Source organism: Protobothrops mucrosquamatus, unplaced genomic scaffold (genome assembly GCF_001527695.2).
Source record: "Protobothrops mucrosquamatus isolate PMUCROS unplaced genomic scaffold, P.Mucros_1.0 scaffold_226, whole genome shotgun sequence".
Classification (NCBI taxonomy): domain Eukaryota; kingdom Metazoa; phylum Chordata; class Lepidosauria; order Squamata; family Viperidae; genus Protobothrops; species Protobothrops mucrosquamatus.
Window position 1 is genome coordinate 502,666 of NW_015386302.1, and position 13,415 is coordinate 516,080.

General features: G+C 40.0%; 1 protein-coding gene across 5 annotated transcripts in view; it reads left to right on the plus strand.

The window, feature by feature from the left end:
• Positions 1–10,678, plus strand: part of RRBP1 (ribosome binding protein 1) — a 114,073-nt gene extending 103,395 nt beyond the window's left edge. For all 5 annotated transcript variants that reach the window (XM_015828919.1, XM_015828904.1, XM_015828912.1 and 2 more), the window contains exons 14-16: positions 8,215–8,313; positions 8,442–8,585; positions 9,663–10,678. In XM_015828919.1, coding sequence (XP_015684405.1) covers positions 8,215–8,313; positions 8,442–8,585; positions 9,663–9,704 — 285 coding nt within the window. In that variant the 3' untranslated portion in view covers positions 9,705–10,678. The remainder of the gene's footprint in view (positions 1–8,214; positions 8,314–8,441; positions 8,586–9,662) is intronic.
• The last annotated feature ends 2,737 nt before the right edge of the window (positions 10,679–13,415 follow it).

The following is a 13,415-nucleotide window of genomic DNA, read 5'->3' on the forward strand; positions in this document are numbered from 1 at the left end:
ATCTACTCACAATCAAAAAACAATTTAAGCAATTGATTGAACTCAAGAAGAGACAAGACACAAGGTCTTCCTGGGAACAGCTTATTGAGGCAGCAAAACAAAAGAACTACAGTATTCTTTATTCTGGTATCTAATAGCTTGCCACTCAGAAAGAATCTATACCACATTAGACTCCCATATACCTTCTACAACCTAGGAAGTCCACTTTCGGAGAATGTATGAAGACCTCTCCAACAAGATAATAAAGTATACAATGATGGATTTATCTGAGTGGCCTCCAGTTTCAGAGTCTGAAATTAAATCCCTCATTGGCCAACTCAGGACTAGGAAGCCTCCAGAAGCTGACTTCATTTTTGCTGAACTACTAAAGAACAATATGGAGTGGTGGATACCAGTCCTGGTGGCGCTTTTCATCTGTATTGACTCCAATAGCCATGTCCCAGAGAATTGGAGCTTGGCAATTGTGGTCCCAATTTATAAAAAGGGATGACCCTGCCAATTACAGACCAAATAAGTCTATTAAATATAATCAGCAAACTCTATGCCAAACATCTCAAAGATAAATTAAAGGAATGGCTGAATCTTGAGAACTTGATTGCTGAAGAGCAAGCCAGGTTTAGAAAGGGGAGAAGCATCATAGATCAGAACTTAGTTCTCCATCATTTGATTGAAAAATATGTATCAACTAGATCTGTATCATTATACTCAAATAACCGTGTTACCAGCACTTTCGGGTAGCTCCACAATGAAGTCCATGGAAATCTCTTTCCATGGTGCTGAAGGGCTTGCTATCGGTTGAAGTAGTCCTGGGCTCTTCCCTTGGTGCCGTTTCGCTGCTGCACACCTGGGGCAGCTGGCTACGTAACTCTCAATATCTGTTTTGAGTGCTGGCCACCAAATTGTTTCTTAATCAAGTGTAATGTTTTCACGAACCCAAAGTGGCTGGGGATTTTTGAATTGTGTCCAGCCTGCATCACCTTAATTCTCATTTCAGCCAGGACATAGATTTTCTCCCCCACCCATGCTAGTCCATCCTTCATATTACATACATTTTTATGGTTGCGATGCCACTGATCAGTTTCTAGTGCTGACTTGAATTTATGTGAAAGTTTCGTTCACCGGAACTTTCAATTTTGATTGGGCCCTGGTGGTAACAGGAGCCGCTAATTGGTAAGGGTATAAGAAGGGTTTAGTGATCTCACCTTTCTTGCTGTTATTTTGAGGTAACCTAGAAAGAGTGTCAGCTAAAAAACCCTTCCCTCCAGGTAGGTAGTGGATAGTAAAATTAAAACGGTGAAAATATTGAGACCACTTTGCCTGCTTGGGTGAAAGTTTCCTAGGAGTTTTCATTGCTTCTAGGTTCTTAATGATCCGTCCATACTTGGAACAGTATTTTATTCCCATCAAGAAAATGTCTCCAAATTAGCAACGCCCACCATACTGCGTAGGCTTCCTTCTCCCAGGATGCCCACCTTTGCTCTGTCTCTGAAAGTTTTCTGGAGGTGTAAGCGCACGGTTGTAACTCTCCCCCTTTGTTCGTCTGTAGTAATACAGCACTCACAACTATGTCACTAGCATTTGCTTGTATTATAAAAGGTTGCTCTGGGTCCGGGTGCTTCGACACTGGTTCCATAGAGAAAAGGTTTTTTAGTTTTTCAAATGCTGCTTGGCACTCCCCCATCCAATTGATAGGTTTGCTAGGCTTTGGTTTACCCCCCCTTTAGTTTTTAATAAATTTGTAATAGGAAGAGCGATTTGTGTGAATGAGGGAATAAACTGCCTGTAGAAGTTCGCAAACCCCAGACAACTTTGAATTTGTTTTTGAGTTTTAGGAGGAGCCCAGTCTAATACAGCTCTTACCTTTTCTGGGTCCATCTCTATTCCCTGGTGCGATATGCGATACCCCAAATAGTCAATGTGACTTTTGTGAAATTCACATTTTGATAATTTAGCATAGTTTAGCGGAGCAGTTTCTCGAATATAGCCCTGACTAGCTTAGTGTGTTTGTCTTGGGATTCTGTATATATGAGGATATCATCTAGATAAACTAAGACTCTCTTATAGAGGTGTTTACGTAAGATCTCGTTAGTTAGCTGCATAAAAACTGCAGGTGTGCCTTGTAATCTGAACGGGAGAATCCTAAATTGGAAGCATCCCAGGGGGCAATTAAATGTGGTCTTCCACTCATCTCCTTCTCTAATTCTTATGCGGTAGTATGCTTCCCTTAAATCAAGCTTTGAGAAAATTCTGCCCTTCGACAGGTGTGCTAGCATGCCCTTCATCCACGGTAACGGATATACATTTTCCACGCAGACTGTATTGAGGCTTCTATAGTCTACGCAGAGACGAAGAGAGCCATCTTTGTTTTCCTCAGAAAGTCGAGTGGGCTGCCACTCGAGGTTTGGTAGGCTCAATGAACCCTCACTCCAAATTCTTATCTATAAAATTTTTAATTTGTCCAGTTCCCTAGGGGTTATAGAGTACATTTTTGGCTTTGGTAACTTCGCCCCTGGGATGATTTCATTCGTGCAGTCTGTGGGTCGATGAGGGGGAAGTTTGTCTGCCCTCTGCTCATTAAATGCCTCAGCCAAATCTCTGTACTCCATTGGAAGGCTTTGCCTCTCTGGATCAGTAAGGACCGCGGTAGCCTCTGGTTTCGTTTCACCCCCTTTGTCAAGATTGTTACAGAGGTTTAGGGTCTCTTTTTTCTGGAATCTGAGTTACCCTTCCCTCCAATCCATCATGGGGTTCCAATTTTTTAACCATGTTAACTCCAAGACTAGTGGCCATTCCATTCCAGGGACCACAATAAAAGCTAGAGTTTCTGTGTGGTTTCCTAGGTCGATGTGTAAGGGACTAGTGGCAAAGCTGGCAGGCATCCCCCCTGCGACAGAACCATCCAATTGGTGAAATGTGATCGGAGTCTTTAGTCTCCTAAGGTGCACTCCCATTTTCCTAACTAGTTCTGGGCCAATCATGCACTGAGTGCAGCCTGAGTCTAGTAAGGCAGCTAGTTTCACGGTCCTTCCGGTACAGGGGATAGACAGATTTACGGGCACCATTATTGGATCAATTGGCCCACTCACCAATGGGTCCTCTTCCTCGTCTTCCATAGCTCCGGGATCCTCGAAACGCAGGGCAGTAGCTCAACCTTCTCGGTTGTGATGCCAAGAGACGTCGATGGCTTCGGCGGCCCTCATGACAGTCTCTTTAGGGTGTGGCGGGGTTCACGAGGGTCTACCAGCCGATTGACAATCTCCCCTCCTTATACGTATCTTTGCCCGACATTCTGTGGCCCAATGCCCTTCTTTCCCACATTTAAAACAGGCAGTGCCGCGGGGTGAGATAGGCAGTGCTCGTGTGGGTTCCCTTCGTTTTTTTGAGTGTGAGGTGAAATTTAACTTCACCAGGCAGTGTAAGTGCTTACGTTGATCAATTTCTACCTCTTCCACCAGCAGGCACCAGTCATATAACCGTCCTGGGGCTCCACAGGCATTGTAGAGGTCCTCATTAAGTCCATCCTGGAAGCAGCTTACCTCTGGCCAACGAAGGCGGCTAGTTAACTCTCTAAACTCCTCTGTATACTCTGCTACTGGTCGTCTGCCCTGCTTTACTGCTTTTATAAACTCTAGGGCTTTTTTTATCAGCTAGTCGGTCCTCAAACATCTGCGGAGTGGAGTCATAAACTGATTAAAATTCCGCAATTCAGGTGTGTTACAGTTATAGAGGGTGACCATCCAGTCAGCGGCTACCCCTTCCAAGGCTAACGTGACCACCTGGACTTCCTCCACATCAGTAGGTAGCATTCCCCTGCAAATCTGCATATATGTGAACACCCGTGCAAGGAAGAAACCCAGCCGCTTTGGGTCCCCATCAACTTTTGCCCCAATTGGGAGCATTTTTTGCTTCTGCTGGCTGAAGCGGTCGCTCTCTAGCTGCCTGAATTTGACACCCCAAGTATTGGGCTGTTGTCTGGGCTGCCGTGGTCCCTCCCTCTCTGGTCGCCAATTCCTCAACCTCTGACTCTTCTCCCCCTGATTCTGCCTCAGATTTCCGGCCCTCCTCCAGTTGTAATTTGAATTCATCTAAGGCTCTCCTTACGTATTCCATTACTGCCTCCATAATTTCCTATTTTGATTCCTCCTTCCCCTTCTGTCCTGGGGGGGGGGTAGGGCTGGACCCCTTCTTCTTTCTCCTCCCCCCTCAGTTCAGGATAACATTGGAGTCTTTCTCCTCCCAACCTTCGGATTTACCGACTTCAAGGGACCACCTGGCTCGATCCCCTACATCAGACGGCCCAGCCTCTTCCAACTCCCTGGAGAGGCCTTCTTCACCCTTCGATCATTGGAGGTCTCCGGACCATTGCTCTGATGGGAGCTCCTCCACATGTGCAATAGTTGCGGCTCCCCCGGTAGCGCAGTTGCGTCTCTGGGTTGAGCATCGTGTAGACCTCGCCTTCTGTAATGACCCACTTCAGCTGTCCTCCCAAGAATTCGAACTCTTGAGCAATCACTGCTTCAAACAGGATTCTTTTATTTGGGGATCAGTAACAGTGGGGGATCAAGGCGAGGTCTGAAGTAAATGTTTGTTAACAATGCATAGTCATCCAGCTGTAAAACCCCTCCCACCAAAGCTGCATGGGGATTTGAATTGTGTCCAATCAGCTAGTGTCTCAAGGTGATCAGCTGTTGCTTTTGGCACGTGACTTCCTGGCTTTGCTGACATCCGGCTCATCGCAATCATCTTCGGAGAGCTACCATAACCCTCCCCATGGCAATTAGGAAAGGAAACAGAATAAATATAAACATGCAAGTAACACTGGGCTTCCCCCTCCCGCAACAGAATGGCAGGTCCCAAAAACGGAAGGACAGAAGAAAGGTAAGTAAAATAGGGAACCGTTTGGGACCTGACCACCTTACTTTTTTTATAACAAGTTTTATTAATTTTTTCATTTTTTACAATAGAGTGCTTAGGAAACAACGTGGAGATGGGATAATCAATTATCCAAAGTCAAAATCATACATATACAAGTCAGATTAACTCCTTAAAGATTCCCTCTCTATTTCCCTCCATTAATATAACATATTCAAATTAATACATTTCTGAATAAAATTCAATCAATCCATAAAATTTTATCAATAACATTTTACCTATACAAGTCCAAGTCCTGTTTTTAAGCTTTACTAAATTCCAATTACCATATTCCAATTTAGCCTTAATTAAACATATTCTTTACACTTTGGGTATCCCTAATTTCCCTCATTTCATAACATAATAATTATAATATCTAAAATAAACAACTTATTCCAACAGTTACCTTCTACATTTCCAAAATATATTCTGATTCTTATTCTAATAAGTCTTCATTCACTAATACCATATCTTCCATTGTCACAATCCATTTCCTTGTTTTCATTCCATTACAAAATGGTTATCATACCTAGAATAAACATATTATCGCCCCCAAAAATACCTTCTTACACTATTTCACACATATATTCTATTTCTTGTCTTAATAGCTCCTCATTTAAAACCTTTTTCATTTCACAATTCCAAACTATAATCTAACCAATAATTTCATCTCAATTATAAATCTAAATCCTAAACATTAAATCAGTCCAAAAACCTTTACTTTTCATCTCAGTTAGTATTAATTCAGTCCATATCTCTAAAAAAACCTTTTTTACCCATCAAGTAAAGATTTAAATCCCATTTTTAAATCTAACTCTGGCTTTCTTTTTGTGCCAGGCAGGCTTCCATAACAGAGCCTCTATATCAACAAATGTCAATGTTTTGTTAAACATGTTTATCATCAGTTCAATCTGGTCGTATTTCTGTTCTCCTTCTTCCACTATCATCTGAATAGCGTAATCAATTTTATCCAGTGTTGTAGTTGCTAGTTGATTGTCCAAGTTATCATAGTTCTGATATTCAGTAGACTGTACATAGGATTGTGTAAAATCCTCTTTGATGGTGATAGATTCCTCTTCTGTTATTTTTTGACTTATAGAATAGTCAGTTGGAGTCTGGAAATCAGTTTGAAATTTTGGGGCAAGGGCTTTTTCATAGTTAAGTTGTGAATAAGATTCCTCCGTCTCATTGTGTTGTACATAATGTTGGGCACAGGCCTCTTTGATGTTGATCTGTTCCTCAGTTTGTAGTTCTGGAAAATCATCTTTAGTTTTCATCATAGAGTGCATTTGCTCAGTAACTTCCAAGATTTTTTCCAATATGAGATTGTAGTCAAGCTGTGGGTAAGGTTCCTCCATTTCCATGGTGAAATAATCCTCGTCTTTTAGTGGAGGCTATGTTTAATAACAATCAGCCCATATCCACCTCCACACAGCTGTTTCAAATTCTTTATCTTTTCCCTTTTTTTGATAATTTGAAGGTCAAACCCAGCCTCAAAATCAAAAGGAAAGTACAATTGTAATGTCAACTTTCGCCACAAGATGTCCCCAGTAGACAAAATCTTTTTCCAGTTACCTAAGGTTTTATCCAATTAAAAGAGTAAAAATAGTAAAAAAAACAAAAAAAAACCAATATTGTCCAGTTTAATAGGTACATAAAATAGTAACTTTCAATAGTAGGGATTTTTTTGGGACCCCAGAGTATCCAAAAATAGAAATAGTCAGTACAAATTAATTTATAGTTTCTATTATCCAAAGCTTGTTTTCCCGAGCGAACACTGCTCTGTCAAAGTAGGGAAATAATAATTCCAAGGGCTTTTCACAGGGAGATAGTTAGGGTAAAGAGAGGAAAGGAAAGGTCTCACCCGGATCTTCCGCGGTGATTCTTTAATGCTTAGATGTTATTCTGACTTTCGCCTGGTGCAGCTGAGTGATCAGCCATGTTAATGGCTGATCTTTTCCCCGTCGGCCCAAAGGAGCTGCCTCGGACCGCGGAAGGTGCTGCCGCACCCTCCGCAGTCGACGAGAGTCTTCCTCAGCGGTGGTCGCCCCTCCATGGCGACTTTCGACCCTGTCCAGGATCTACCGGCGGAGGGAAACCGGCCGGCGAAGAGAGAAGACTCTCCACACGACCGCCAGCGCTGCAAACCGGAACCGGAAGTCTGACTACCTTACTTTTCACCACTCTTAGGGCCCAGTGTTCAAGTCTGTCAAGATCCTTGTCTTAAGTGTATCTTCTAAAGTGTTGACTATTCCCCCAGCTTGGTGTCATCTGCAAATTTGATGAGTTCCCCTTCTAGCTCCTCATCTAAATCATTTATGAAGATGTTGAAGAATACTGGGCTTTAGACAGAACCTTGAGCTACCCCACTGCATATTTCCCTCCATTTAGATATAGCTCTATTAAGGACTACCCGCTGGGTGCAGTTAGTCAGCCAGTTGTGAATCCATCTGCTCTGTTGATGTTATCTGTCCCACATTTTTCTATCTTACCAAGAAGTAGGCTGTGATCTACTTGTCAAATGTCTTACTGAAGTTGAAGTAAACAATTTGCACAGCATTTCCCTTATCCATTGGGTTACTTTGTAAAAGAAGGCAATTGGGTTTGTTTGGCATTTTCTGTTTTTGACAAACCCATGCTAGCTTCTAGCAATAGCTTTGCTTGTTTCTAGATGTTCACAGATGTTGCTTGATTATCTTTTCCAGGATCTTCCCCAGTATTGATCTAATGCTGGTTGGTCTATAGTTTCCTGGATCTTTTATATTCCCCCGGTAGTGCCTCAGTGCTCCAGGAACTTTGAAAAATATGATTCAGTGATTCTGAGATCACATTTGCCAGCTCCCTCAGAGCCCTGGGATATAATCCATCTGGTCCTGGTATTTGAATTCATCTAGAGTTGATAGGTGTTTTCTTACCATTTGCTTATTTTGACTTGTATTTCTATTCTGTCTTTTATGGTACTGCTTTTGATAGGCTGAAATATTTTTTCCTTTTGTGTAAAGACAAAAGAATAAATTAAGCAGTTCCACTTTCTCACTCTGTTACATACTTGCCATCATCTCTCATTAGTGGAGCGATCTTTTTCTTGTTTTTATATACATACCATACAATAAATAGTTAAACATAAGAATTTCAATTTACTAAATCTAACTTTCAGTGTACATTAGTCAGTGGTATTCTGGAATTGGGAGGGAGGAAGGGAGGGAGGACGGAAGGAAGGCAGGGAGGAAGGAAGGATCATAAAATGTCATTCCTGATTTTCAAAGTACTTGGAATTAACTTCTCATAATTTTGAAACTTTAGACTCAAGATTTGATGTACAGCTTGCAAGTTGAATTGGAGAAACTAAGATGTGATAGGAAAGACTCTGCTTATATAAAAAAGGAAATTCTCCAACTTCAGGTAAAATGTCTAAATCTATATAATTACTAGGCAGATATGCAAGAATTTGTCCCCATATTCAAGTGTTTTGGAAATATTTAGCTTCTTTTTGTCCCATGAATAAAACCTAGTTTTATCATCCATTGTAGGAGACATTGGATAACGAAAAGAAGTTAACAAAGGATTTGGGATGTGCAACCACCAAACTAAAAGAGCTTTTGAAGGTCACCCAAGAACAGCTGTCCAAGGAAAGAGAAGCAGTGATGAAATTACAAGAACAGCTTCAAAACAGGGTACTTGAATGTTTTCTTTTTTTATTACACCAAGGTTCATTTACCCACATTAAGAGGCCTGAATGGTGGAGTTTATACCATCAGTGGTTTTCTTTGTACAGTAGAGGGAATAAAGAACTGTAATTGATCAAGATAGTCTATGGTCTGTTTTTCTTCTTACATCCTCAACATTTTGTGTAATGATAATGGGATGAAGATGTATTATAAAAATACTGAGAAATAAAATTATATTTGAATCCTTTACTTCTGTAATCTTAACTTAAATCTGGTTCAATCCCCTTGAAGCAGGGCTTAAGAATAATTCAAGAGGGATCTAATCAAATTTATAATATGTACCCTTTCTCTAGCTACCATTCTATATGAACATTTTCATAAGCTATCAAAGGAAAAACAATTTTAATTGTAAAATTAGTTACATATGTGTACATGGGCTTGTAATTTGTGCAGTTGTGAGGACCTTTCAACATTCCCCAAAGTTGGCATCTAACATTTATGCTGAGCCAATTATTTATGTTTACATCAAAACTAACATCAACAGTTACAGAACTAAAATAATTTCATATAAATAGTTCTGATTAGGCACACACAGTAAAATAATGAAGTAATACAAATGACCCAATTGAAATGAGACTAGACATGTCTTGGGGAGATTAATAGTAACTAAAAATAAGTCCCCTTTTTTCCTCCAACTTGTAGAACTTTTTCTTCTTTCCCTCCCTTTCTGTTTATGAAAGGAATAAAGAAATATTCCAGCCCTTTTACCTGGAGCCCAGATGATTTTGTGTGATAAATGCAATTATGCCTTGACTGACCTCTAAGAGACCCGGCCTCAATGATGCTCCAAAAATGCTTTCTTCTTGTCCAAGCCTATTACGATTGTCTCAAAGATAGCAGAGGTAGTTTTATAGTAGCCTCAACATTTCTTCCTCATAATGGAGTTGCAACCTGTATCGGGCTCTTGGATTCTCTCCCCTGCTTCCAGGTTTAAGACTTTTTAAAAAATCATTTTCCTGTAATTCTTAGAAAAGAATTCTGAGACTGTCTAGGTACAGTAACTTAATTTTCATTCTGTTTCAGGAAGAAAATGAAGGCATTGCCAAGGAAGGTACATCTGTTTGACAGATCAAGAATCCAGGATGTGCACTTTATCAGACTTAAATGTTTTTCTATATTTCTAAAGTACACACTTATTTACTGTAAAGAGAAATAAATAAGAAAATAGTGACCAGAAACTATTTTCAAAAGAAATAAAAAGTCTATAAATACAGTGTTTGTTATGAAAATTTTCCTTTTGTAAAATATGCTTGTTTCCTTCTCTTTCTAAAGGGAGATTATCTGCATTAAAATATTTCTTAATATCTGGAGAGAGAGTCTCCTTAGACTGAACATCCTGATTTCTTCATTTGTTTTGCATAGCAAACTCTTCTATTTCTGGGAAAAACCATAGTTTCTTTCTTTCTTTTCTCCTTTGTAGCTACTTTCTTTCATTTCTTGCCTTATCTACCAATTTATGCCCTTGCAACAGCACTCATTAACATCTTTAATTCACAAATAATTATCTGAGGAGAAAAAAATGTCTTTTTTGGATAAATAAAATATGCTGTTAGTTAAATACCTACAGAGCAGTGATTATCTTCTGTTACCTACTCTCATTGCACTACCTTTCATTACAAATGTGCTTCAGATAGATCTGCTTTGATGTTTTTCAGTTACTTATTAAATTGATCTCTTTAGAAGGAAATAATGCTGTGATGTGTCACAGCTCTATAACAGAAAATTTTACAGAGACAGAATTGACTTTATCTTGGTTTATAGTCATGATTCGTAATTAATTTATTAAGAATACTTGAAGAAGGGTCTTAAAATTGGTGCTGACTAGCAGTGAAAAACTGTTGAGAATATGAGAAAATGGGAAATAGCCAGAGTTGATTAGTAATGAGAAAATGACACACATAGCTGAAAAGTGTAATATACACGGATACTGCAGAGTAGCCTTTTCCAACCGGGCATTCTCCATTTGTGTTGGAATTGCCACTTCTGATATTCCCAGTAAGGATAGCCAAAACATGGGATCACATCAGGTTGGAGAAGTCTACTTCAGAGTAGGCATATTTTAAAATATTAAACTGAAAATGTTTTACTTTTGTCGAAGACATAATTTTACATAAAATTACATGTTATTTCATGAACTAGTAATTTCATCTTCATACATTAAACATATACAATATCCTTCAATCTGTAATACTGGGGAACTACCTAGTTACTCAGCAGAGAATGTTCCTCTAGTATGTTTGACATTCATTATGCTTATGGGAAAAACTGTCCAACTTTATGAAGAATGTGATGGTTGAACAGGTTTCAAAGTATTAACCAGTTTTTATGTACATGGTTAGGGAAAGAGCTGTCTAATGTTCACATCAAACTGTTAATGAAGATGTACTGATTCACACTCTGCTAAGATAACCTACAGACACTGATAAGGTAAAAAAGCAAATTTATTTCTACTTCCCTTGGTTTCTCAGGGAGGCATTTCTGGTCACTACTGCATCCTCAAGGCTGATGAGACCACAGCTCACAGAAGCAAAATCTACAAATTGCCGGGGCTGTGTTTAGGCTTGATTTTTTTTTATTACTTTCAGAACAGAAATACATTTTCTGTTTTGTATTTTATTTCAGAGAAATGCACATTATCTATGCGAGCCCTGTGGTATAGTAGCTAATGTACCAACCAGCAGTTCAATCAACCTATTTCAGAACACTCTAATTTGGAAAATATCAATCATTCTTCTTTCTATCCTGAATTTTGCATTTGAAGGTATATGATTTTTATCACCTTGGACAGCATATGTTCTATGATTGAATGTGCTCTCTGGGTCCACAAATGCGGCCCGTTATTTCTCCTCTCTTCTACTTCAATTCCTTAAGAGATAGGGCCCTGTGAAACATTTGATCGTACTGTATAACGATGTTTCCAGCAGTCTGCTTGATGGCACCATGACCTCCAATCTCCATTTTATGCAAACGCTCTCTCCGTTCTTCCCTTCAACAAAAAGCACCGCATTGTGATGCGAAACACTCTCGGCAACCCAGGCAATTCAGTCTGAAGAAACTCCTGGAATACTGTATTGGGCAGCTTGTCATGTTTTTGAAGAAAGGCGTCATTGCCTGCAATTTTGAGCATGAGCTCCACTGTCCAAATTAATCTCAAGCAACGTCCCAAAGGCGTTCCGCTTTCATTTCCGCTTCGGATAAACAAAATAAAGGGAGATTATTCGTACGACTCTCGGTTTTAGGACAGCGACGGAAGTAGAACAGTGATCAATTTCCTGTGTCCGATGGACAAATCAGGACCCAGTTGACGCCCCAAGAGGTGGCGCTTTCCTTCTCTTCCGTTGCGAGCTGCTCCCGGGATTCCACAGGTGGCCGCGCATTCTGGTTAGGGAGGGCGGCTCCTCGGCTTTGGAGACGAGGTGGTTGGGGAGGGGGGGAGGGAGGGAGGGGACGCGTTCGTCTGTTTTTTATCTCTCGCTCAACTCCTGGCCATGATTCATGATATTTACAGCTGCCCTTATGTAATTGTAGGGTAAGCCTGGGGGAAGGGAATTATTGGGAGGAGCTGCGGGAAGGCGTTAGTGGACGAAGAAAGTAGCGATGTTCTCTCCCCCCCCCCCCGGTGCTAAAAAGAGTAGTGGAAGGAATTTGGGTGTACCCGGAAAATAGCATTGTCGGCGGGATCTAGGCGGATCTTTGGAAGGAGTCTCGCTGTTGCTGGAGTCTGTCTTTTAAACCGCTCCGTAGTGATCTTGCTGGAACGGAAGGTTTGCTTCTCCAGGAAAGTTAATCAGTATTAGAAAGCACAGGGAGCGGTAGCTTCTGTTCCTTTCACAGCGAAGAACCGGAAAACGTTTCTTCCAAGATTTGGAATCACAGTAGAAAAATAACTAAATTTTGAACTTTTCGGCATATGGTAAACGCCAAGAGAAATACAAACAGGTTAAATGGATTTTCGGTCTGGCCAACAAAATCCAATGTTATGTATACTAACTAAATAATAATCAAAGCATTAATATATATCCAATATGTGTGCACAAGATAGAGATCTTAGCAGGGCCGTTATTTTGTTCTTGGAACCTATCCTTGCATCTCCAGAGTTATTCTTTGCATGTTTGGGAATCATTATTTTAGCTTGAGTGTTATTTTTGTATTTCTAACATCAGTGGTTCATGTCCCACTGGACGTTATTGGGTCTGAAGTGGTTGTTATTAAACCAGATATTTCTTTTGTGATGCACTCTCAGATATACTGGTAGTACTACTAGGTTTAACAGTGGTTTTAGTCCCAGGGCTAACATTCTTCTTTTCACTCCAACCCCAGTGTTGTAAGCAAAATATGTTATGATCTTGTTAAGCAGATTTTCTTTAAATTAGCATGAGAAATAATAATTTTCAATGGCAGAATTCTAAAATGTTATCTGAACATAAAATTAGTAAACAAATGCAAAACATTAGCTTAAGAACCTTTAAACTTGAGGGCTATCTATTATGGATGCCTACTGCTTGTAAAGAGAATTATCCCATCTCCTTTCTGAGGTGAAGTAGATTCAGTCTTCTAATACACACATGTTGAAAGGAAAAAATGACCTGTGAAAGATTGAAGAGGCCCATCTTCTTTCATCTCCCTTACCCATATATATCAAATGTTTGTGATGACCTATAAACAATTGCTGAGGAGTATAAATGGGATGTGCTGTTGCATTTGTTGACATTTGGCTCACAGGTTGGAAAAAAAAGCTTCAATTTAAATATATTTCTTGATAGATCAGAAAATTGG